At 44.9% G+C, this 24,435-nt stretch overlaps 1 protein-coding gene across 1 annotated transcript in view; it reads left to right on the top strand.

Annotated features, from left to right (window-relative positions):
* Positions 1 to 24,435, top strand: part of vps35l (VPS35 endosomal protein sorting factor like) — a 131,988-nt gene that overhangs the window by 3,810 nt on the left and 103,743 nt on the right. The window contains 5 exon segments of the mRNA XM_038820076.1: positions 5,765 to 5,864; positions 9,610 to 9,798; positions 12,595 to 12,714; positions 14,255 to 14,279; positions 19,097 to 19,173. Coding sequence (XP_038676004.1) covers positions 5,765 to 5,864; positions 9,610 to 9,798; positions 12,595 to 12,714; positions 14,255 to 14,279; positions 19,097 to 19,173 — 511 coding nt within the window.

Below are 24,435 nucleotides of genomic sequence, written 5' to 3'. Positions count from 1 at the left end.
GCGCTGTGAAGCAACAGTGCTAACCACTGCTATCGTGCTGCCCTACAGAGATTTTCAAACGACAACAAGAAACAGACTCTAAAGAGCGAGTATTTGCTCCAGGAGAAGCGAGTGCTAGCCAGATGCTACACTGCAAATGAGAAATGGATATCTGCTGTGATGCAGCAAAAAACGGTCCAGTATCATGCAAAGTACCGAAAGAGTGAGAGAGTTTGGTAACATCATACTGACCAACTACTAGCTTCACAAAGTGAAATCGCTGGGTCACTGTCCCTGTGGAGTTTGCACATTCTCCCCGTGTTTGTGTGGGTTTCACCCCCACAACCCAAAGATGTGCAGGCTAGGTGGATTGGCCACGCTAAATTGCCCCTTAATTGGAATAAAAGGAATTGGCTACTCTTAAATAAATAAATAAAAAATGAAATTGCTGAAACTTCCCAGGAAGTATTTTCATCAGGAAATCTAAGTAGCGACCCATCTGAACAGAGACCCAACACGAGGCAAATTCTGATTCTGTTACTGAGGAATCTTCAACACCAATGGAGACGGGCACTGAACTTCACAGGAAGTATTACTAACAGAAGAAAAAGACACTCCAAAGTGTCGAGCGGCCAGGTTCCAGAACGTCGGGCCGAACCCAAAAGATATAGACTCAAGTGTGAAGAATTGCGAGGTGTTAGTGGGAAAATGGTAGAGGCTCAGGAAAGAATCCTTGTCAAATCAGCACTTTCCCTGGTCAGGGCCCACCTTAAATTGGTTGAGATTCTGCTGCATGGTGTGTAGTCTATGGGTTCAGGAGGTAGTGGCTGGACGAGGAGTGTATGTGAGTCCAGTCCCCGGCCAGAAGTGAGGGGTAACTTTTGAGTTTGAAAATTGGTTGCCATGCTTTAGCAATGATGATCTGAAGATTGGGCACATCGGGTTTGATGGAGCATAGTGTATCTGGTTTTCAAGGCCTGGGAGCGGTTGAGTCCCCCGAACACTGGCCCTATATTATCCTGTTCTTGATGCCCATCGTGAGGACTTGGGCATCGGAGCAGCGGCGTGGTGGAAGTCAAGGTGCTTCATTCATTGGTAACCTCACGAGATCCTGAGGAGTGTTCAATAATCCTGTCAAGGCTTTGGCCTGTTCAAACAGATAGATGGTGTTATTATCATTGAATTCTTCAATAATCCTGGACGTTACTCCCTTGCGATTATATTATCAATTATTTGTTGTTGTCTTTCTCCTGTGAAGGCGAGGGGCGCCTGTCATCCTGTTCTAGTAATAGCCGTATTGAGTCGATTATGTGAAATATGATCTGTGCAGTTTTACTGCTTTTACTATGCGCTGTTAAGGGAAGGGGAGTGCTAATCTTGCTGCTAGTGAAGGTGAGTGGATCCATGGCAGAGTGACAGGATGGGTGGTTGATTTGGGTGGTGGGATGAATTAAGTCCTCGCTTTTGAGGGTAACCCCCAGTTAGAGCTCACTGCATCACATCTTTATTTTGTTTTTTGTTATTTTGAATTTAAGAATCCGAGCTTTTCTCCTTTGATGGCCCCCGGCTGGTTATGTATCCTGGGAAGGACTGGGTTCCTCTGACATTTCCTTGAGTTTGGAGTGGCTTTATTTTTTTGTGTCTCCTTTTCCCCTCCATTATTAGAATAGGAGGAATTGAGCGGCATCGCACACAGAGGTGGGTTTGGTCAATCCTTGACTGATTTGTTGAAGAGACTGTTGACCATGCTACATTGTTGGAGCTCTTCCCTAGCGTGAGGGGTAGGTTTGACAGAGGAGTTAGGCACCCTCCTCCAAGGGGTCTGATATGGTGGTTTCCTGAGTGGCCTCCTCATTGTGGTTGGGTTTTCGCAGTGTTTGTGTCTCTGTTGAGGCAGTGTTGTAATTTCCCTTTGATATCCTTCTTGTGGTGGTGTGCAGTGAGGGGCAGTGGGTAATATTCCTCGGTCTGCTTGGGCGTTCTTCTCGAGGCGTTCTGTTCACCAGGGTGAGCGGAGTGTTATTACTCCCCCACCCCTCAGCGCACAATTATTGGGTGTCTTTATCATTCTTCTCTTCGATGAAGGGGTCTCCCCGGCGTGACGTAACCGGTTAAGTGTGGGTGGTAAACTGCCCTGGGTGTAGTTGTTGAGATGCAGGATAGGCTGCCCTGTAGGGTTTTGGGGCATGCTGGAGGTCCAGGGGGTACAGATCCCTGTGTGTTAGAATGTGCTGGGCTAGGCCAGGTCCAGAGCAGTGGTTGGTTTCCTTTTCCCCTCTGGATCTTGGGACGTCCCTTCTCGAAGGCACTTGTTAGGTACACCCAAGAGAGGCTGGATATTGCTTCTACTGTGCACAGTGGCCTGAGGTTGAGTCAAGTCCTGTACTTTGGTTAATATCCTGTTGCTCCTCTCATGGTCTGGATTCTTTCTTATTTGAACGAGCAGCTTGTTCTCTCTCATTAATGGGTGAGGGTGTGTGTCGGGGGAATAGGGACTCATGCTGGGGTCCTGGTTGGTTGTTATCCTGTGAATCCACTCCTGGTAGCTTTTTTGTTTTTTTTGGGAGGTGTTGACAGCATTGATCATAATCTGACCATGTTGCTGCTGGTCCTCTCTGTAAATGTGTGGAATGAGGTTGGTTCTGTCCTGGGCCTGAGAACTGGGGTTAGGTTGTGTTGTGTGGTTTATATGTAATGACCTTTTAGAGCTGGGGTTCTTGTGGTTTTTTGGTGAGTGTAAAGAAACCGTGATAGATCCCTGCACGAGTGCAATTGGATCTCGTATCCGAGGACAGGAGTTGCGATTTGTCGTTGGTTGCCTCTGGTGCTGCTGGAGTGGAGGAATTTATATCTTGGTGTGCGACCGAACATGATGTGAAGAACATATCCTGAACTCTCGTGGTAATTGCGAGCACTCACTGTGTGGGAGGGTATGCACCATTTCACCATGTTTTCATGGCTTTATTCTGTTTCTCTCTTGGTCTCTAGTGGGACTTATAGAGACATCAAATTATGTCTAATGATTGTGTAGAGCTGGTTACACTGCTGTTTTCCTGGTGCCATTTCTTGCTGTGCTGTATAATTCTTGTGGTTTCTGTTCGCCGTTTGTTAAAAATTGAAAACCTTGGCAAATATTCTTTTTTAAAAAAACAGGGGGTCGACTATTTAAGGCAAATGAGGAGAATTCTTTCTCAGAGGGTCGAGAGTCTCTGCAACTCTTCCTCAAAAGGCGATGGAAGCTGAATCTTTGAAGGCAGAGTGAGATAGATTCTTGATGAACAAGGGGGTGAAAGGTTATCGGGATGGGCAGGAATTGTTTTTTTTTGGAGAAATACAGCACAGAACAGGCCCTTCGGCCCACGATGTTGCGCCGAACTTTTGTCCGAGGTTAATCATAGAATTTTGGACACTAAGGGCAATTTTTCATGGCCAATCCACCCAACCTGCACATCTTTGGACTGTGGGAGGAAACCGGAGCACCCGGAGGAAACCCACGCACACACGTGGAGGATGTGCAGACTCAACACAGACAGTGACCCAAGTCAAAATCGAACTTGGGACCCTGGAGCTGTGAAGCAATTGTGCTATCCACAATGCTACCGTGCTGCCCTTAAGAAGTTAACCTACACTCCATTATTCTACCCTAATCCATGTACCTATCCAATAGCCGCTTGAAGGTCCCTAACGTTTCCGACTCGACTACTTCCACAGGCAGTGCATTCCATGCCCCCACTACTCTCTAGGTAAAGAACCTACCTCTGACATCCCCTCTATATCTTCCACCATTTATCTTAAATTTATGTCCCCTTGTAATGGTGTGTTCCACCCGGGGAAAAAGTCTCTGACTGTCTTACTCTATCTATTCCCCTGATCATCTTATAAACCTCTATCAAATCGCCCCTCATCCTTCTCCGTTCTAATGAGAAAAGGCCTAGCACCCTCAACCTTTCCTCGTATGACCTACTCTCCATTCCAGGCAACATCCTGGTAAATCTCCTTTGCACCTTTTCCAAAGCTTCCACATCCTTCCTAAAATGAGGTGTCCAGAACTGCACACAGTACTCCAAATGTGGCCTGACCAAGGTTTTGTACAGCTGCATCATCACCTCACGGCTCTTAAATTCAATCCCTCTGCTAATGAACGCTAGTACACCATAGGCCTTCTTCACAGCTCTATCCACTTGAGTGGCAACTTTCAAAGATCTATGAACATAGACCCCAAGATCTCTCTGCTCCTCCACATTGCCAAGAACCCTACCGTTAACCCTGTATTCCGCATTCATATTTGTCCTTCCAAAATGGACAACCTCACACTTGTCAGGGTTAAACTCCATCTGCCACTTCTCAGCCCAGCACTGCATCCTATCTATGTCTCTTTGAAGCCGACAACAGCCCTCCTCACTATCCACAACTCTACGAACCTTCGTATCATCTTCAAATTTATTGACCCACCCTTCAACTCCCTCATCCAAGTCGTTAATGAAAATCACAAACAGCAGAGGACCCAGAACTGATCCCTGCGGTACGCCACTGATAACTGGGCTCCAGGCTGAATATTTGCCATCCACCACCACTCTCTGTCTTCTATTGGTTAGCCAGTGTGTTATCCAACTGGCCAAATTTCCCACTATCCCATGCCTCCTTACTTTCTGCACAAGCCTACCATGGGGAACCTTATCAAATGCCTTACTAAAATCCATGTACACTACATCCACTGCTTTACCTTCATCCACATGCATGGTCACCTCCTCAAAGAAGTCAATAAGACTTGTAAGGCAATACCTACCCCTCACAAATCTGTGCTGACTATCCCTAATCAAGCAGTGCCTTTCCAGATGCTCAGAAATCCTATCCCTCAGTACCCTTTCCATTACTTTGCCTACCACCCAAGTAAGACTAACTGGCCTGTAATTCCCAGGGTTATCCCGATTCCCTTTTTTGAACAGGGGCACGACATTCGCCACTCCCCAATCCTCTGGTACCACCCCTGTTGACAGCGAGGACGAAAAGATAATTGCCAACGGCTCTGCAATTTCATTTCTTGCTTCCCATAGAATCCTTGGATATATCCAGTCAGGCCCGGGGGACTTGTCTATCCTCAAGTTTTTCAAAACGCGCAACACATCTTCCTTCCTGACAAGTATCTCCTCGAGCTTACCAGTCTGTTTCACACTGTCCTCTCCAAGAATATGGCCCCTCTCGTTTGTAAATACTGAAGAAAAATACTTGTTCAAGACCTCTCCTATCTCTTCAGACTCAATACACAATCTCCCGTTACTGTCCTTGATCGGACCTACCCTCGTTCTAGTCATTCTCATATTTCTCACATATGTGTAAAAGGCCTTGGGGTTTTCCTTGATCCTACCTGCCAAAGATTTTTCATGCCCTCTCTTAGCTCTCCTAATCCCTTTCTTCAGTTCCCTCCTGGCTATCTTGTATCCCTCCAGCGCCCTGTCTGAACCTTGTTCCTTCAGCCTTACATAAGTCTCCTTCTTCCTCTTAACAAGACATTCAACCTCTCTTGTCAACCATGGTTTCCTCACTCGACCATCTCTTCCCTGCCTAACAGGGACACACAATGTGGGAATGTGGGGTTGAGATTACAATTGGTTCTGCCGTGATCGTATTGAATGGGAAAGCAGGCTCGAGGGGCCTAGTGGCCTCCTCCTGATCCTAATTCATATGTTCCTATGTTATGACGTGTGACTAAAATAAGTATGTGTGCTCAACAAGTCACCGAGTGAAAGCCATACATCTGATTTTTTTGCTTTTGTTTTTCTTGAAGGTGTCCCAGAAGGAGGAATTACGGAGTAGAATTGGAATCCTGCTGTCCTGAGTCTGTACCTCTGGAATTTGGTGACTTCCACCCTCTGAAACTTATCACTGTACGTTGCTCAACATTCCACTGTCCAAATGATTCTTTTAATCATAAATAGTGAAGTGAATCTTTTAGTTGCTGAACTTTTCTCCCGGTGTCTGCGTGGGTTTCCTCCGGGTGCTCAGGTTTCCTACCACAAGTCATGAAAGACGTGCTGTTAGGTGAATTGGGCATTCTGAATGTCCTTTAGGCAAGGTAATGTGTCATCCTTACCCGGTCTGATCTGCATGTGACTCCAGATCCACAGCAATGTGGTTGATTCTTAAATGCCCGCAGGGTTGGGCAATATATGGTGACACAGCCAGCGACGTCCACGTCTCATGAACGAATAAAACATGTCAACGTTAAAGGTTTTTAGTGGCGCACGGTGGCACAGTGGTTAACACTGCTGCCTCATGGCGCTGAGGACCCGGGTTTGATTCTGGCCCATAGTCACTGTCCGTGTGGAATTTGCACATTCTCCCTGTGTTTGTGTGGGTCTCACCCCCACAACCCAAAGATGTCCAGGCTAGGTGGATTGGCCACGCTAAATTGCTCCTTAATTCGAGAAAAAAAAAGAATACTCTAAATATTTTTTTTTAAAGGCTGGTAGTACTTGGGGGTTAAGTTGTCTGGTCTGGAAGCAATACATCCGGGGTTTCTGAAGTACTGGCCGCAATTTTCAAATCCTTTTAAGATTTGCTGGCCTTGGAAAGAGTCCAGAGGAGGTTCACAAGAATGATCCCTGGAACGAAGACCTTGTCGTATGAGGAACGGTTGAGGACTCTGGGTCTGGAGTACTCGTTGGAGTTTAGAAGGATGAGGGGGGATCTTATTGAAACTTACAGGATACTGCGAGGCCTGGATAGAGTGGATGTGGAAAGGAAAATCTAGAATCAGAGGGCACGGCCTCAGACTGAAGGGATGATCCTTTAAAACAGAGATGAGGAGGAATTTCTTCAGCCAGAGGGTGGTGAATCTGTGTAACTCTTTGCCGCAGAAGGCCGTGGAGGCCAAATCACCGAGTGTCTTTAAGACAGAGATAGATAGGTTCTTGATTCATAAGGGGATCAGGGGTTATGGGGAGAAGGCAGGAGAATGGGGATGAGAAAAATATCAGCCATGATTGAATGGCGGAGCAGACTCGATGGGCCGAGTGGCCTAATTCTGTCCTATGTCTTATGGTCTTATTTCTGGATGGTGCCAGTGGACTGAAAGGCTGAAAATGTTACACATACTCAGCAAAGGAGTGAAGAAGCAGCTTTGGCAATGACGGGTCAGTTAGTGTCATGCTGGTGGTATGGAGCTTTTCGAAACAGCAATCTGAGAGAAAGTTAACAGCTAGCTGACAAGTAGGGATTTGTTCAGTGCAGATTGTAATGGAGATTTTTGATGTAATGTTTGATGAGAGCAGAAGAGTTCATGTACATACAGACTTTTAAAATAAAGTACCACATAATAGTAGAAGCATTGACACCCATGGAATAAAAGGGCAAGTAGCAACATGAACAGAAAACTGGCTAAGGAATAGAAAGCAGAGAGTTGTGATGAGAGTTGTGATGTGTGTTCCTGGGAGTTTAACTGTTTTTGTCATACGTTAATGGCCTAGATTTGTTAATGCAGGACACAGTTTCAATATTTGCAGATGCAAGTAATTTGGAAGCACAGTATATATTACTGAAGGACATGGACAAGCTGGTGGGATGGCAGATCAGATTCAACTTGGAAAAGTATGGTGTCACATTTTGGTATGAAGAATGTGGAGAGACGATGCGTGTTAAATAGAACTGGCGAAAGAACTAGATGAGGAGAAGGAAAACATTTTGGTTAGGCTTTTAAATGCAGTATCTGAGAGGGTGAGGGATAGAACATAGAACATAGAGAAATACAGCACAGAACAGGCCTTTCGGCCCACGATGTTGTGCTGAGCTTTTGTCCTAGGTTAATCATAGATCATAGAATTTTGGACACTAAGGGCAATTTATCATGGCCAATCCACCCAACCTGCACGTCTTTGGACTCCGTCATAGTTTCAAAAGAGAATTTGGTACTTGAAGGAGAAACCAATGTTGGAGGTCGAGTGAAAGAGAAGGGAAATTGATTGCTCTTCAAAAGAGTTGATGCAGTATCTGTACTGAGTAGCTGCTTCCAGCGTGTACAGTCCTCCTATGATTCAATGCCTACTATCCATGGTTTCCTCCATCAATATATCCTGAATATATTCAGGAATTCATCTCTGCTATTTTGATGCATGTTATAGTACAGCTTCGTACATTTCCAGGCCTGTCGGTGAACCAGATAATCTGTCCAACTGCTTGTCCTGATCTCTTTCAAAGTCTCCTTTTAATATTTTCTTTCAAAGTGTTTTGGAAGGAAAAGTGTTGAATTTTAAAAATTCATCCTGTGAAAATGCAACAAATATTTACTATAATTTTAAAAGCAGAGCAGCTACAGGCAGAGCATTTTCTTTTTATTCTTCACGGGATGCGAGCATTGCTAGCCAGACCAGCATTTGTTGCCCGTCCCCAATTGTCCTTGTGGCTGACTGGGCCATTTCAGAGGGTAGAGTCAACCACATTGCTGTGGCTCTGGAATCACAGGTCAGTCAGACCAGGTAAGGATGGCAGATTTCATAGAAACATAGAAAAAAGGAGCAGGAACAGCCATTCGGCCCTTCGAGCCTGCATCGCCATTCAGTACAATCCTGGCTGATCCGGCAAATTCAGTATCCCACTGCCGCTTTCTGTCCTTTCCCCTTGATTCCTTTAGGCACAAGGGCCACGCCCAGCTCCCTCTTGAATATATCCAACAAACTGGCCCCAGCAGCTTTCTGTGGTAGAGAATTCCACAAGTTCACATCTCTCTGAGGGAAGAAGTTCTTCCTCATCTCAGTTCTGAATGACCCCTTCAGGCTGTGACCCCCTAGTTTTGGACATCTCCAACATCGGGAAGATTCTTCCCACATCTAGCCTGTCCAGTCCCATCAGGATTTTATTTGTTTCTATGAGATCCCCTCTCATTCTTCTAAACTCCAGTCAGTACAAGCCCAGTCGATCCAGTCTTTCTCCATATGTCAGTGCTACCATCCCGGGAATTAGTCTGGTGAACCTTCGCTGGACACCCTCAATAGCAGGAATGTCCTTCCCCAGACTAGGAGACCAAAACTGCCCACAATACTCAAGGTGTGGCCTCACCAAGGCCGTGTATAGCTGCAGCAAGATATCCCTACTATACTCGAATCCTCTCTCTCTGAAGGCCAGCATGCCATTAGCTTTCCTCACCGCCTGCTGTACCTGCACGCCAGCCTTCAGCGACTATTCCACCATCACACCCAGGTCTCGTTGCACTTCCCCTTTTCCTAAACTGCTACCATTCCCTTCCCTAAAAAACGTTACTGAACCAGATGAGTGTTTTTGCCAATCAATGATAGTTTCATGGTCACCATTGAGACCAGCTTTCAAATCCAGATTTTTGTTTTATTAATTGAATTTAAATTCCTGCAGCTTCCCCCAGGGCACAGCCTTAATATTTGGATTACTGGTGCAGTGTCATTCTCACTATATCACCAGCTCCCGTGTTGCGCATAAAACATTTTGCAATTTTTAAATCTAATTTTTATCATGTGTTCAGGTTCCTTTAATATGAAATTTTGTACTTCATGAATATGCAAATCAGAGTATCAAATACATTCATATCGGCATAGGCGCATTCAAAGATCTGTGAAGGAAAGGTAATGTAGAAAAGTAATATATTTATTTGGTAATTCCTTGTAGGTCACTGAGTCAAAGACTAAGAAAGTTGTTCGTAAAGGAAGTACCTCATCAACATCTTCATCTTCCAGTTCAGTGGTGGATCCTCTGAGCAGTACGTTGGATGGCAGTGACCCTCTGTCCCAGTTTGCTGCATTATCCGATCCCCTGGCACCCGCAACCATGACAACAGGAAAAAGCAACGCCAATATGGTATTTGTTAGTGCTTTTATATTTTAGATAAACTAAATACAATTATCACCCAGATTACAGATGTGTAGATGTTCTTATTGCCTTGTTTTAAATTTTACTATTTGCTATTATAACTAGATTTTAGAATAAGCTTTAAATATTTATTTTGTATTTTGTAACATCCCCTTTAGAATTTGGATTGGGACTACAGTTGAGTAATAAATTTGTTGTCCTATTAGAGTCATAGATATTTACAGCATGGAAACAGGCCCTTCAGCCCAGCTTGTCCATGCTGCCCAGTTCCTATCACTAAGCTAGTCCCACTTGCCCGCATTTGGCAATCCATGGCTTCCAGTTAGCCATGCTGGAATATTGAAAGGTTGTGTAGGGTGGGGTTGCTGTTGTTCTTTTCTCTCTCGTTGACTGGCTCTTCATTTTTGGCTCTGTACTCAAAAGTGTTATTGGCCGGGCAATCAAGAGTGTGTGTCAGCCAGGGGGCAAGGGCAGAACAGCGATGTCAGCCAGGGGGCAAGGGCAGAACAGCGATGTCAGCCAGGGGGCAAGGGCAGAACAGCGATGTCAGCCAGGGGGCAAGGGCAGAACAGTGATGTCAGCCAGGGGGCAAGGGCAGAACAGCGATGTCAGCCAGGGGGCAAGGGCAGAACAGCGATGTCAGCCAGGGGGCAAGGGCAGAACAGTGATGTCAGCCAGGGGGCAAGGGCAGAACAGTGATGTCAGCCAGGGGGCAAGGGCAGAACAGCGATGTCAGCCAGGGGGCAAGGGCAGAACAGCGATGTCAGCCAGGGGGCAAGGGCAGAACAGCGATGTCAGCCAGGGGGCAAGGGCAGAACAGCGATGCAACCTTCCGAATCTTTACTGTTCGCTCAGTTGCACAATTTGCAAAAATGCATATCTGTGTGTGCCAATGCTCCTGAACCTTTCACTGAAGGTGTATTGCTGAATGAAACCTGAGTTTGTCCATGGAATTGGCAACAAACCCCATCTCCTACCTGATGTTACAATCTTCAAACTTCCAGTTGATGGCTGAAAGATGACAACAAAGATTAAATGTTTGAAGACTTTTACTATAACAGTCTAGAAACACTATCATTCTCAGCAACTTGGACTTTCAGCTACAGAACAGAACATTTACTTTTAACACGACTGAAAAAAATCCACTTCACAGGTATGCTTTACATTGTTCCCCTAAGTAGATATTCAATTCTTCCAGACCCTGTTCAAAGTGATTCTTAGCTCCTGAGGATTTACTTCCATTCCTCTCCAGCTTGGTAACATTTAACCCCAGAATTTTCTTACTGAGGTTTTTCCGGGAGGTTCTCCCTCTCGCACAAGCTGGGCAAGTCTTCAGGAATTGAGTCTTTTCAATCTGAGAGCAAGGTCTCTTCCTCCCATATTCCGGCATGTTGAACCATGGAGACTTTTGGCCTCTAGCTGCTCTCTCCCGGGTTCTGGCAGATTTCCTGTAGCAGTGACCTTTCAGGGATATCTTGGAGACCCTTCCCCTCCCAAAGCCCATCTCCATGGTAGCGTGAATCACCCACTGATTATCTGTCCTTGAGATCCTAATTTTCTTTTATCTTGAGAATAAATAGATAGTTTGAAGCATAACTGTTTACAACCTGATATTCTCAACATGCTCCTGGGACATTGGAGACTTGCATTCCAATCACTTTAAATGCAAATACTGTTCCCATTGTCCCCAAGTGTGAACACCTCACACCTTTCCAGCAAAAAGCAGGCCGACCATTAATCTTTAACATTACCCAGGCCTGACGTTAGGCAGACTTGAGACCAGGTTTCATGAACCTGTCCTGTATTATCCTAAATTAAAGACAGTCCCAAAAATTACCAATTTTGTAAAATCTGGGAATATATTTGAAGTGTTATACTATCCAGTAATTCAGGAAGGCAAGTTACCATATTCTCAGAACCAGTAGGGCTGAACAATAAATGTAGCATTCCCAATAGTAACAACTTGTAGTAGTTTCAACAGAGTAAAATATCTCTGGCCCGCTCACAAGTTGAAGAGAAAGTTAGAAATATACTGTTGCATTTTGGGATTTTTGTTAACCATTTTGATGTGGAAAGATTCTAGGTATAATATATATATTAGTGTTGCTTTTGAGTTCAGAGGTAAATTAATATATTTACTTTTCCTTCTGTAATTTAATAAGTCCTTAATTTTCAAACTTTTGGGAAGTGTGCAGAGTTTAAGAAGTTCAAGATGGCTCGATAAAGAGAACATGACTTTGATAAACTTTTGGAATGATTTCCAACTCTCATTAGTTTAGCATGACCTATAGTCTAACGTTGGATGAAGATGCTCTTTGTGAAATGCTGAAATCGCATCCAGGAGCCTGGTGTGTCACGCAACATGTAGCTTGGGTTTGGAATGCACTGCCTGAGGGTGTGGTGGAGGCAGCTTCAGTTGAGACATCTGAAAAGGGTTATCTGAAAAGGAAGAATGTGCAGGGTTATGGGGAGAACATGGAACTAGGTGAATTGCTGGTGCAGACATGATGGGCCAAATGGCCAGCTTCTGTGCTGTAACAATTTCTCCCAAGTTAGCCAGAAGGGGAAACACATCCGTGCTGACACCACCAACCAGAACCACATTCGAGCGGTATACCCAACTGAGCTAACCAGCCCCCTTTACAACAAAAGCATTTCAATTAAGGCTTACTTTCATCAACGCTCAACTGTATTCAGGACTAGATTATATTTAAAAGAGATTTTAAATAACACAGCTCGATATTAACTTGTTTTGATGCTCATCACTTGTTTAATATTGCACAGGATCCCGGTAGAAAACAGCGCGACGAAGAGGATACAGGAGTCGGGAATGACTTTGAACCATGGGCTGGAAAACGTAGCTATATACTGGCACGATACACAACCACGGAGAAGCTTTCTATCGTAAGAAATGTTTGAACAATCTTCTGTAGTATTTAAATATTTGGCCGTCTTCTATTGAACTGCTTCAAAGTCTGAGGAATTACAGTGAAGCAATTTGCACAATTGCCTTTCGTTTGGCTGTTTTTAAACAAACTTGATCATGGTGGTTGGGATTTTCTGTGTAACCCGCCACCTGTTTGGCAGCGGCAGCAGGTGTCCCATCCAATGGGAAACCCTGGCTTCCCATTCCCAACAGGGTTTCCCATTGAATGCACCACTTGCTGTTGGGAAGCTTGCAGTGGGAATGCACCGTTGGTGGGACTTCAGCATCCGGCCAATGTGAATGGTTGGAATGTCCCGGCCATTGTCTACAATAATTTGGAGAAGTTTAATCAGATAACTATAGTTTCAGAGTGCCCGGTTCTTCTGTGATCTGAAACATGTATCTCAGTGAGGTAACCGTAGATTTCAGGCTTTATGATATCTGATCTGTATGGTAATCCAGATGTACAATACTGATGGGTTGCGGAATAATTCAAAAAAAATAAATCTGTATTCTGTATTTTAATGTAATTTTAGTACTGTTTATTTTCATGATACTTTGTGCAATCATTGTAAATATGGTCGGAGAAACCCTGGGGGGAGGTGCGACTGCTGCCCCACCGCCAGCTTCCCTATTCTCCGGTGCTGTTTTTCGGAGGCCAATGAGATTCCCGGGGGCTAGCCGTTACAGCGGCCCTCCCGGCGATTCTCCAGACCCCGATGGGCCGAGTGGCCGACAAGTTTTGCCCAGTCCCGCCGGCGTGAACTACTCGCCTCACACACAGCAGGGGGGGGGGGGGGGGGGGGGGGGGGGGGGGGGAGATCCGGTCCCTGGGGGGGCCCCCAATGGTGGCCTGGCCCACAATCAGGGCCTACCCATCGGCGGGAGGGCTGGTTCCGTGGGGGCTGCCTTTCCTCCACGCCGGGCCTCTGGTAGAGCCCCGCCATATTGCCCGGGGGCCGGCGCAGAGAAGCATGCGCAGAAATATGCCGGCAGCTCTGTGTATGCGCGACTCGGCCAGCCCTTTGGCGTCGGCAAAACTGCCGCCAACCACTCCGCCGTCAACCTAGCCCCCTAGAAAGGTGAGAATTGGCACCGGTTTTCACGCCGGCGTGGGGACGTAGCTCTATTATTGGAGAATCCCGCCCATGGTATTTAATTGTGATATTTTATTGAACCCAGATGTGTTGTGCATTGAGTCGCATATCCTTTCTATTATGGTACTTATACCATGCAGTAATCTGGTTCTGAGTCTTGTGTAGTTTCTACTTACAGTAATTTTTTTGTTTTACTGAATTGATTAAGATGAGTAAGATTTGAATGTAATCAATACAATATTTTACAGATTCATTGTTGTTGCAGAATGGTTTAACTTTATCATACCTGAATTTAGAAGGTCAAAACACTGCAAGAATAAAGTATTGTATTGTATCTGTTTTGTTTTCTACAGTAGAATATTATGCTACCATATATTTAGGAATATTTCTGATTTTTCTTTGACCTATTTTTGGTTTACAGAACTTGTTTATGGGATCTGAGAAAGGTAAGTGGAAGGAATAAGTTTGCTTCACTCTGAAGTGCATAAAGTTTCAACATTTAGTCAAAAATTTCACAATTTGGCAGGGTGTGGTAGAATCGGAATGGAATATTAAAGACAAATACCAAGGTGAACAGAATACCGGGGGAGAGAGTGAGTACCAGAATGGGAAAAGTATGTATTCAGCATAAGAAGGAAAGTAGCATATCAACATTAGGGTTCCTGTGCACGTATGTGATTGTGCAGACAGCCATGTAGAAATCTGATGTTGTGGCAGCAATGGAGACCTACCTGGCTCAAAGAAGGACATGTCTGGGTGTTTATTATTACAAAGCATTTAGGAAAGCGGGAGGTGTGACAGTATAGATTAAGGAGAACATTGCAATGCTGGAGAAAGAGGATATCCCAGAGGGATCGAGGACAGAATTTACTTGGCTAAACCCAAGAAACAAGAGGGTCAAATACATTTCTTGGTATTGTCCAAAGGCTCCCATCTGGTGGGAACAAATTTGCGAGAAAATTACAAATAATTCTAAAGAATAGTTATTTCTTTAGAGGACTATAGGTAGCTTTTTGTCAGTTGGAGAATATTTAGGGAATAGTGTTCATTGTATCATAAGGTTTAGACTTTCTATGGAAAAGGAACAATCCAGAGTAAGAATAATTAACTGGGAGAAAGCTGACTTCGATGTGGTATTTGGGGCGTGATCAAACCTGGGTCCTCAGCTGGGGCATTCTGTGTATTCTCACTAACAAGTTTAAGAGGACAATGTAACTCGGCCGGGTGTGGACATGTTCCTCTAACTTTGCTAGCAGGTTTACTTTCCCCTCAGTCTGTTTAACCCCTAAATTTCCTGCTGCATTGGGGTCTCATTTCTGGACCCAATTTCCTAATCTCTCCCTCGCATGACACCTCCCTTCCGAGAGAGAAAATGAACCATTGATATACACAGATGGCTTCAATTTTAGACATTTCCAAGATTACACACCGTTTACATTCTATATGGTATATATCATTGTAGCACGGTTCGATTCCTGCACCAGGGGCCTGGGTTCGATTCCCGGCTTGGGTAACTGTCTGTGCGGAGTCTGCACGTTCTCCCCATGCCTACGTGGGTTTCCTCCGGGTGCTCTGGTTTCCTCCCACAAGTCCTGAAAGACGTGCTTGGCAAATGAATTGGACATTCTGATTTCTCCATGTGTACCCAAACAGGCGCCGGAATGTGGGGACTAGGGGATTTTCACCGTAACTTCATTGCAGTGTTAATGTAAGCCTACTTGTGACACTAATAGAGATTGTGACACTAAGATTGTTATTATTTTTTTTTTAAATTTAAGCAAGCAGACATCACATGAATATGTTCCATTGTAGGCTTTTCCCATTTCATAGTCATGACAGGGCATCAGCAATCACATTTGCCTTCGAATAAACATTTCTACATTAGTCCTGGTATTATCAGACCTAAAAGTGACAGTCTCCATACTTTTACACAACAAAACTTTTTTTTTTTTTTTTAAATCATTTTTATTGAGAAATTTTGATTTTATACAACATTGACGCACCTTAGTAAAATACCGAAAATAACAATAATATTAACAATCATATACATTCGCCCCATCCCCATGAACAACCCAGCATTTTAACAACAACGCATATTAACACACTATAAAGTTACAGAATAAACACTACAGTAATGCACCCCCCCCCCCCCCCCCCCCCCCCCCCCCCCCCCCCCCATCGTTTATAGAACCCTTGTATTGATCCTCTCAGGGCAAATTTGACCTTTTCCAATTTTATAAATCCCGCCATGTCACTGATCCAGGTCTCCACACTTGGGGACCTTGCATCCTTCCATTGTAACAGAATCCTTCGACGGGCTACTAGGGACGCAAAGGCCAGGACACCGGCCTCTTTCGCCTCCTGCACTCCCGGCTCTACCCGCAAACTCCAAAAATCGCGAGTCCCCACCCTGGTTTGACCCTGGATCCAACCACCCTCGACACCGTCCCCGCCACCCCCTTCCAGAATTCTTCCAGTGCTGGGCATGCCCAGAACATATGGGTGTGGTTCGCAGGACTCCCCGAACATCTGGTGCACCTGTCCTCACCCCCGAAGATCCTACTCATCCTAGTCCTGGACATGTGGGCCCGGTGCAGCACCTTAAATTGGATGAGACTAAGCCTCGCACATGAGGAGGAAGAGTTGACTCTGTCCAAGGCATCCGCCCAAGTCCCGTCCTCTATCTGCTCCCTGAGTTCCTCCTCCCATTTAGCCTTCAGCTCCTCCACTGACGACTCCTCCACCTCCTGCATTACCTTATAGATGTCAGACTTACACAACAAAACTTGACCAACAATTGAGTTACATGCTGTTGTCTGGCTTTACCAGCAGCTTTTTCTACTCGATCATACGACTTTGGTGATCATTCTTGCAACATTCATCATCTCTTCTTCACATCTATCGATGGTTCTGGATCCTGCTTCTTTGCTGTCTGTTGTGGATAGCCAGAATAATTGGTAACAGCTGCTGCATTTGGACAGTGTCAAACACCAGTCATTGTATGTTGAAAAGTGACTGACTATTTTGGCCACACTTGTACCAGCTTCTCAGCCACCAGATTCCGTATTCCACCACGGACGATGCTTTTGATGAAATGTTGAGACAGCTTTAGTCCTTCACCTGTCCCTCCTGACCAGATCCTGCTGTTTTCACTTCCATTATGATAGGAATGTGACCACTCTTCGAGGTCCACAGTTCCTGCAATTTCTTTCAATACAACCAGCTGCCTTGAGTAGCTGTCTCCCTTGTTGGGGTTGTTGTTGTTCCTCTTTGATCTGATGTAGATGATTGCTGAAGTTCCTCCACAATCTGCTAGATCTCAGCTTTCCTCCGAATCTGCCTTTCCGGGCCAGCTTTCTCTTCCATGTAGCCATCCCTGTTGTCTCCTGCTGGATGACGTTCTCTTGCCTGCTGTGTCTTTGCCTTCCTTTCTCCATTCACTCTGGGATATTGGCCTTAATAGTGAGAGAATACAGGAGCAAAGATATCTTGCTGCAGTTAGGTTGGGATATTTGCTGGATTTCAGAAGAATGAGAGGGGATCTCATTGAAACCTCTAGAATTATAACGGGACAAGGTGTAGGAAGGATTTTCCGATCGGTGGTGGTGGGGGGGGTGAAGGGGATCGGTGGTGGTGGGGGGGGTGAAGGGGATCGGTGGTGGTGGGGGGGTGAAGGGGATCGGTGGTGGGGGGGGGGAGGGGGATCGGTGGTGGGGGGGGTGAAGGGGATCGGTGGTGGGGGGGGTGAAGGGGATCGGTGGTGGGGGGGGTGAAGGGGATCGGTGGTGGGGGGGGTGAAGGGGATCGGTGGTGGGGGGGTGAAGGGGATCGGTGGTGGGGGGGTGAAGGGGATTGGTGATGGGGGGTGAAGGGGATTGGTGGTGGGGGGGTGAAGGGGATCGGTGGTGGGGGGGTGAAGGGGATTGGTGAGCATGATCAGGCTATTGGGTTGAATGATCAGCCGTGATCATAACGAATGGCGGAGCAGGCTTGAAGGGCCGAATGGCCTATTTTCTGTTTCTACAAGAGCAAGGAGGGTCTGCTGCCCCTGTATAAGACACTGTTTGGCCTTAACAGGAGTATTGTTCCCAGTTCTGAGTATCACTCTTTGAGGAATATGAAGGCATTGGAGAGAGTGCAGAAAAGATTCAGGAGAATGGTGCCAGGAACTTCAGTTATTTAGCTAGAATGGAGAAGTTGGGATTGTTTCCTTGCAGAGGAGGAGGATGGGAGAATATTTGATAAAAGGTGTGAGGAAAGAGCTAATGTTCCCTCGTACTTAAGTTAGAATTGGGATTTTAATCCTTTAATACATGACACCAATATATAAAGGGGATACAGGTGGCACTGTTTCGTTGTGGAGAAGTGATTACCATCAAGTTAGCATCGGAGCTTAACAAGAGGTATTCAAAATCTAGAGGGAGAACTGCTCAAATTGGTGGAAGGATTGAAATCTAGAGGGCAGAGGATAATTTAGCAATGGTGATAGGATGCACCTGCCTGGCGGAGGTAGGTTCAATCAATGCATTTAGGTAGGAATTGAATTGTTACGTGAAAACAAAGAACGTGCAAGGCTACAGGGAAGCAGTGGGGGTGTGGCACTTGGGGCATTGCTCATGGGGCAGCACGGTAGCATTGTGGATAGCACAATTGCTTCACAGCTCCAGGGTCCCAGGTTCGATTCCGGCTTGGGTCACTGTGCGGAGTCTGCACATCCTCCGCGTGTGTGCGTGGGTTTCCGGGTGCTCCGGTTTCCTCCCACAGTCCAAAGATGTGCAGGTTAGGTGGATTGGCCATGATAAATTGCCCATCGTGTTCAAAATTGCCCTTAGTGTTGGGTGGGGTTACTGGGTTATGGGGATATTGTGGAGGTGTTGACCTTGCTCTTTCCAGGAGCCGGTGCAGAATGGCCTTCTGCGCTGTAAATTCTATGATATGGAGAGCTGCACAGACTAGCTGATTGATCTCCTTCAGTGGGGTAACCATTCTATGAATCTCTAATTTGGTTTTGTAATTAGTAAGAAATCTTGCAACACCAGGTTGAAGTCCAACAGTTTGTTTGGAATCACTAGCTTTCGGAGCACTGCTCCTTCTTCACTCACCTGAGGAAGGAGCTGCGCTCCGAAAGCTAGTGATTCGAAACAAACCTGTTGGACTCTAACCTGGTGGTGTAAGACCTCTTACTGTGCTCTCCCCAGTCCAACGCCGGCATCTCCACATCACGTTTTGTAATTCATTCTTGGTTATATTTATTTGATCATAGGTAAAGCCACAAGTCCTGGATCTGCTGTTTCTGAAAAAGTGAGGACTCGTTTAGAAGAGTTAGATGACCTGGAGGAGGTAAATACGAATTTTCACATTAAGTATTGGTTCCCAATTGAATGGAAGAAGGTAAAATGCAATAATAACTGTGCAGTACAAGTATGGCTTGAAGAAAGGAAGTTGCCGTAAATGCTCAGGCTGCAGGGCATGACTCCTCAGATACTGAAGCAGTCCATGCTCAAATGCAGCAAGACCTGGACAATATTCAGGGTGGGCTGGCCAGTAACATTCCCGTCACACAAGTGCCAGGCAGTGACCATCTCCAATAAGAGAGAATCTAAACATCACTGAATCATTCAGTGGCATTACCATCACTGAATCGGCCACCATTAACACTCCTGGGGGTTACCATTGACCAGAAACTGAACTGGACTAGCCGTATAAATACCGTGACAGGGCAGCACGGTGGCCTAGTGGTTAGCACAACCGCCTCATGGCGCTGAGGTCCCAGGTTCGATCCCGGCTCTGGGTCACTGTCCGTGTGGAGTTTGCACATTCTCCCCGTGTCTGCGTGGGTTTCGCCCCCACAACCCAAAAAATGTGCAGAGTAGGTGGATTGGTCACGCTAAATTGCCCCTTAATTGGAAAAAATAATTGGGTAATCTAAATTTATAAAAAAAATAAATAAATACCGTGACTACAAGAGAAGATCAGTGGCTAGGAATCCTGCGGCAAGTAACACCTGACTCCCCAAAGCCTGCCCGCCATCTGCAAGGCACAGGTCAGGAGTCTAATGGAATACTCTCCACTTGGTTGGATGAGTGGAGCTCCAACAGCACACAAGGAGCTCCACACTATCCAGGACAAAGCAAACTGTTTGATTGCTCTATCCACAAACATTCACTCCCTCCACCATTGACGCACAGCAGCAGCAGCCGTGTGTACCATCCACAAGATGCACTGCAGGAACTACCAAGGCTCCTATACAGCACCTTCCAAACCTACGACCACTACCATCCAGAAGGATGAAGGTAATAGTCACATGGAAAACCACCACCTGGAAGTTCCGCTCGAAGGCACTCACTATCCTGACTTGGAAATATATCTCCATTCCTTCATTGTCACTGGGTCAAAATCCTGGGACTCCCGCCCTGACGAGTATCTACATCACATGGGCTGCAGGAGTTTAAGAAGGCAGCTCGCCACCACCGTATGAAGGGCAATTAAGATATGGCCAGAAATACTTGTCTGGCAATGACATCTACATCACACGAATGGAAAGAAGATTTGGATGAAATGCTCTTGAGTTTGTTCAGCCTGCATAACTATCTGGAAATCTCGCACCGTAAATGTTTTATGTAGAGGAGCAGGAGTAGGCCATTGAGCCCATCGAACCTGTTCCACTGTTCAAGTAGATCAGAGTTGATTTCTAGCACAGCGCATATCTACTTTGTGCTGATTTGCGAACTTAAACGTTCATGGTTCACAATTTCCAATCGTCATTTCTGCAATAATGTGCAACTGTGGGATGCCTGGAATATTAACTCTGCAATTTGTCATGTATCATTTCCTTGCCCATGCCCAGCTTGAAATCCAATAAATGAGCTGTGACTGTTTAGTTTATTATTAGACAGATTAGCTTGTAATGTTGGGAATAATTTTTCTGATGTCTGCAATTCTCCTGCCTGTCAGCAGAGAGCAGCAGAGACAAGATAATTATTAAATAATATCAGGTTCAATAGATATGACCTAATATTTACCCCAAAAGTATACATTTTAAATATTGAATATTAAAACATGTGCTGCACCTGAGGAAGGAGCTGTGCTCCGAAAGCTAGCGATTTGAAATAAACCTGTTGGACTCAACCTGGTGTGATACTGTGCCCACCCCAGTCCAACGCCGGCTTCTCCACATCATGACTATTTTTGAGAACAAGCATTGATAAAATGCAATATTTTTGTTACAATTCCATGTTTTTAATTGGTTCCAACTTTTGGAGTAAGAATATAAAGGTGAAGCTATCACCATTGTTAAAGATAAATCAGACAGCAGTTTCCAGCGACTGTAGATGTGCCGTGATGGCGAGAATGCGGGTAAGTGGCTCTGAGACCACGAAAAGATCAGCCATGATCTTATAGAGTGGCGGAGCAGGCTCGAAGGACTGGACGGTCTACTTCTGCTCCTAGTTCTTATGTTCTTATGTTCTTAAATATCTATCAGCAAATTATCATTCAAATTGCCTCGCTCTTCTAAAAGCTTTGCGCGAACAATATCTTACCGTGAGACTTCACCATTGAAACACGTAGAAGGGCATGAAGTTACAGCCCTTACGCAACAAAGGGGCTGAAGTACCAGAGAGAGCTGACACTTTTCCATTCCTGAGGCAAAATACATTTTCAGCATTCCAAAAGAATCTCTCCAGCACTGAAAATGATCCCCTCCAAGCGTTTGAGTCTAATTCATGCTTTCATTTTTGTCGGCTATTTATAACAAAAACTCTTTTTAACTTTATCTCTTATGCCTTTTAATGCCTTCTTTATTTCCCCCTCTATTTAATTTAATCGCTTATTGTCACAATTAGGCTTCTCTGAAGTTACCGTGAAAAGCCCCTAGTGGCCACATTCCGGCGCCTGTTCTGGGAGGATGGAACAGGAATTGAACCCATGCTGCTGGTATTGTTCTGCATTACAAGCCAGCTGGTCTTCGCCCACTGTGCTAAACCAGCCCCTGGTTTGTTTTCTGTCTGTGATTTAGCATTGGATTGACTTGTCTAACTGATACTTTCTGCGTCAGTTTGATTAGTTAAGGGGTTTGTGCTGTTCATTTGGGTCCTAAATCCCCTGTAGAGGCAAATATGCTGAGATGGTGCCCAGCTCCCGGGCAATGTAAGAGTCCCTCCTGTTTATTCCCTGTTTCCTCTTTCTTTTATTTTTGCTATCACCATTTTGATCCATGGATGATTAATGGACCTGTGACTTTAACGCAGTCTGTATCTTTAAGGCAAAGAAGCAGCCTGCATGCAATCTTTAATTCAGACAAGCAGATTCCAGAAGACTGTGCTGTTTTAGACTGACATCAGTGTGTCTCAGTGTGGTGTGGCTGCTGGACAATGAATGGACCCAGGAGGCTGTGCCCTGCCCCGTAGCAGGTAGTGATTGGATATGACCTCACTGGAATGATTGTCAGAGCCACAAGGTTCCATTGTAGTTTCACTTTTAATTCTGCAAACTGGATGGAGGAATCTAACCAATTCACTCCAGGAATGTCGAGTTAATTCTCACCAAAAGACGACTGTGAAATATAGCTCTCTCCGAAAAAAAGGCTGATGTGAAACAGAATCCAAAATCTGATAACTCTTTCTCTTCAAAAATGAGGGTGATGTGTAAGCAGAGACCAGAATCTGATAACACTCCCTAAGAACAGGCTGATGTGAAGCCAGAGGCTCCTCCTCAAATAGCTGTGTGTGATATACTACTGAGCTGCAAAGAAGATCATTACATGCTGTATTCCAGAGACTGTAATCCACACGTACTGTGATGGAAGTGCGCTGAAGGACTCATCATCTGAAGCACCTTAATCCCTATTATCTTTCCACCTTCCCACCACTCTTCAGTGTTTGTGTCTTGTGGGTGTGGAGGGGGGGGGGGGGGGTGGTAGAGGGTGGGGCAGTTAAAGGAGAGCCAGGTATTAGGTCTACATTAAGCCGCTGTGTTTACTGTATATTTCATAGTCATTCTGGTTATAAATAAACAGTGATTGTGTTTCAATTTACAAACCTGGTGACTGTAATTATTGGGCAGCCAAGGGTCTAAGATTTGGGGGATTTGTTAAGAATGATTGGTTAATTCAGTTGTGTTGTGACTCTGGGCACGTGGGGCTGGAACTGACCCTTCACTAGCTCAGGGTGGTGTAGCAGCAAGTATAATGAATGACTGGTTATATTTGTTGTTGATGGGCGAAATGGTATTGGAGAGATAAATACTTGCCAGGTATCATCTGTACGAGTTTTATATTTTAACTTTATAATATCTGCATTAATTTTGCTGTTCCATGGCACCCAGTGCTTTACCCACTTTACTGACTAGTCCTTATTTAAGCAAGGTGAAATTTATTATAACGTTACTGGCTGATAAGCATACAAAATTGAGTCTGCTTTGGTTTGTGTCTAAATATATTGAATAAATAGACTGAATAGAATGTTTTTTAAGTCAGTATTTTGTAATATATCTTGCAAGTGTACATTGAATTTTTGAGTGTCTTTTATAAGTTTCAAGTCTTCTCCACACTAATTACTTTCTACTCGCATTAACATTGCTTGCTTACCAAATAAGAAGGAAGAATTTGAAAGTAGACTCAGGTTTTTTTTTCTATTCGCTATCTGCAAAATATGCACCACGTAATATTATTCTTAAGCGACTTGGACCGAGCTGTAGTTAAGACAGCAAGTAAGGACAAAGGTATATAAGTGTATATTATGGGCAGCGCGGTAGCACAGTGGTCAGCACTCGCTTCACAGCGCCAGAGCCCTGGGTTCGATTCCCGGCTTGGGTCACTGTCTGTGCGGAGTCCCGCGTCTGCGTGGGTTTCCTCCGGGTGCTCCAGTTTCCACCCACATGTCCCAAAAGATGTGGTTAGGTAATTTAGACATTCTGAATTCTCCCTCCGTGTACCCGCACAGGTGATGGAATGTGGCGACTAGGGGATTTTCACAGTAACTTCATTGCAGTGTTAATGTAAGCCTACTTGTGGCAATAAAGATTTATTATTATTATCCTGGCAAAAAACGATCTAGCTGTCAATGCAACTTCCACGTTAGCATGAATGTAGCCTGAAAGTCCTAGAACAACATGCCATAATTTATTTTTACATTTGATAACCTTATAAATAAATTTGGCTGCAACAATCTGGAATCCAGGTGACCTTACTTGGGGTTGAAGGACAGATAGAGTTAGATCCTATTAGGTATAACGAGAAACCTTTTTATGAAGGGTGTGGGAAGGGAATGGAAAATGTATAAAAGATACTGAGACAGAGTCCACTGTTAAAGAGTGAGTATGAACCCTTAAGTGGTCAAGGAGAGGGATAGAATCTGTAGCTCAGGGATAATTGGAATAATTGATATTTGGGGGCGTTTATATTTCTGAGTCACTGAGCAACCCACCAATTCTCACTAACTTGTTATTTCAATTTGTTCTTGTGCTTTAATTCCTCAACACCAGTAAATTCTCTCTTTCTATAGTTTAAAAAAAAAATCATTTTTATTGAAATTTTATAAAATATAAACAACTCAACTCTATTAACAAAACAACCGTGGTAACACCCCAATGATCCCACCCAAC

Source organism: Scyliorhinus canicula, chromosome 15 (genome assembly GCF_902713615.1).
Source record: "Scyliorhinus canicula chromosome 15, sScyCan1.1, whole genome shotgun sequence".
Lineage (NCBI taxonomy): Eukaryota > Metazoa > Chordata > Chondrichthyes > Carcharhiniformes > Scyliorhinidae > Scyliorhinus > Scyliorhinus canicula.
The sequence above is the reverse complement of the archived record's forward strand: the minus strand, read 5'-3'. Positions and strand labels throughout refer to the sequence as shown.